This window comes from Malus domestica, chromosome 05 (genome assembly GCF_042453785.1).
Source record: "Malus domestica chromosome 05, GDT2T_hap1".
Lineage (NCBI taxonomy): Eukaryota > Viridiplantae > Streptophyta > Magnoliopsida > Rosales > Rosaceae > Malus > Malus domestica.
Window position 1 is genome coordinate 19,812,409 of NC_091665.1, and position 2,198 is coordinate 19,814,606.

The 2,198-nt window shown below is 45.3% G+C and overlaps 1 protein-coding gene across 1 annotated transcript; it reads right to left on the reverse strand.

Annotated features, from left to right (window-relative positions):
• Positions 1 to 203: 203 nt before the first annotated feature.
• LOC103436420 (classical arabinogalactan protein 9) lies at positions 204 to 1,861 on the reverse strand. Its single transcript, XM_008374846.4, has 2 exons — positions 934 to 1,861; positions 204 to 588 (listed from the first exon to the last, which is right to left on the reverse strand). Exons 1-2 carry the CDS (start codon positions 1,534 to 1,536, stop codon positions 505 to 507), a joined length of 687 nt encoding a protein of 228 aa, XP_008373068.1. The 5' UTR covers positions 1,537 to 1,861; the 3' UTR covers positions 204 to 504.
• Between the last annotated feature and the right edge of the window lie 337 nt (positions 1,862 to 2,198).

The window sequence follows — 2,198 nt, forward strand, 5'->3', positions numbered from 1 at the left end:
TAAGCACTACGAGGGCTTTTCCTTGAGCCCACCAATTGCATAACCAAAAACTTTATCTTTTTGAGTAAAGATTGATAAATATATAATAATTAAGATTTAACGACTAAACATTTTAAAGTAAAAATAAAATGCCTTATAGCAGAATAGAATTTTCGACCAGAAAGAAGGAGGTTGCAAAAAAATAGAAGTAAAAGATAAAGCACTGAAAAAAGAATATAGGTATATATATAAGGTCCAATACAAATTAAAACGAGTTCCCTCTCAATAGTGACATCGATACAAAGCTCCCCTAAAAATGTCCCAAAGAATTCAACAGAATCGTAGCGTATATGTAGCTCAAAATTCAAATACAAGTGGTGATCAAGTCCCATTCAAACATGGGCTAACATATTAATAATATCAGAAGAAGAAGAAATAACCAAATTAAGATATGGTAGAAGAGATGAAATACAAAAAGAATATAACTTGAAGGCCTGCGGGCAGAGAGAGTGATCGTCTCCTCATCTAAAGCATCAAGCTGAGGACAGCCCACCCAAACACCAAGCTTCCTACCATCTTCTGCATCGACCACATCTTCTCTGCTCCACTCTGCACGTCAACATCAAAATTCATAAGACTAATTAGAAATATACTGCCTCAATATTGGTGAGCCAGTTGCTAAGTTGTGCGTTTTAGCCACGTCTCTGACAGCGATCATCAGGCGTACGTGGTTAAACTAAATTGTTAATCGTCGATGCTTGTGAGTGAAATCTAACGATGACTTGCAAAATGATCGACAACTGACAACCGCCTATGCAAAATGCAAAGATCAATACAATTTGGCATGTTAACAGCCAAAACTTGAAAATGCATACCATGTGGGAAAATGTTGGTCGTTGAAGACTAGCCATTGTCTCCAAACATAGAGTAAGTAAATAGAAGCGCGAGAAGTACCTGATCAACTGAAGATGACGGTCCCGGAGCGCCGGAATCGAGGGCCGGCGCTGGAGCTCCGACTGGAGGTGCGGGTGGGCCGGGGGCCAGTGCGAGGGGAGAAGGCGCCAAAGCTGGAGATTTCACGGTGGGTGCTGGAGCTGGTACCTGAGCTGGCGGAGACGCAAGAGGGGCCGGTGGTGGTGTTGCTGGTGGTGGAGTGGCGGGTGGCGGAGTGGCTGGTGGTGGTGTGGCCGGTGGTGGAGTAGCGGGTGGAGGAGTAGCTGGAGGTGGAGTTGCGGGTGGAGGAGCGTTGACTGGAGGTGGGGTGGCCGGCGGGGGAGCTGAGACAGGGGGAGGAGTTGATGGAGGCGGAGACGTGGTAACTGGGGGCGGTGCTGTGGCAACGGGAGGAGGAGCTGACGTGGGAGGAGGGGTGGATGCGGGAGGTGGAGTGCTGGCGGGGGGAGAGGGTGGTGGCTGGTTGTTGGATGGTGGAGTTGTGGGTGTGGCAGGGGGAGCAGGAGTGCTAGTGGTGGGTGGGTTGGCGGGGGGAGATTGGCCCCCGACACCGGCGAAGACAATGCAGACAAAGCCTAGGAAGAACAAAGTCTTGCGATCCATGTCTGATCTCTCTGTGTGATTAACAGAGAGCGAGAGAGAGAGAATGAATGAGTAAGTCGACTCGGTCGACTTATGGAGTTTTGGGTTTAGAGTGGGAGAGAGAGAGAGCAATTGGGACTGGTTAAATAGGGCCTTCTCTTTAGAAGCGTGAGCAACGGGAAGCTTGTTCGAGCCTTCGTTGGCTTAATTGTAATTTAAGGGGGTATTATTTCCACGTGGTGGTACCAAACGCATCTGGACCGTTGGATCTGCGTGTTTTGGGTGCGTTTGAAGTTTATTACATATCGGTTGGTAGAGGTGAAAAACAGAGGTACTCATCGCTCGTGGTGTAGGAGGACACGATATGTTTGCTTAAATACTAATTTTGGTTTTGTTCATATGCAATTGCAATACCATATGTGTCATATCATATCACAACCTATACATATTAGTTATGTATATCTTGTATAATTAAGAAAAAATAATCTGTCATATGTTGGAAAGTCCACTCTTTTTTTTTTGTTTATTATTATTTTATGGGTTTTCTTGTAAGATTAGAAAGGATTGCTCTTCTTTTAAGATTAGGGGAACTCTATATAAATAGGATATTTTGTAACTCTAGGCCTGGCATTTTGACCCAACCCGTTAACCCGACCCGACCCAACCCATTAATATTTGTATTT

Coding starts and splice junctions, on each gene's coding strand:
- LOC103436420 (XM_008374846.4), bottom strand. CDS start 1,536: ATGGATCGCAAGACTTTGTTCTTCCTAGGCTTTGTCTGCATTGTCTTC. Junction 589..933: donor CGTCATCTTCAGTTGATCAG/GTACTTCTCGCG, acceptor GTTGACGTGCAG/AGTGGAGCAGAGAAGATGTG.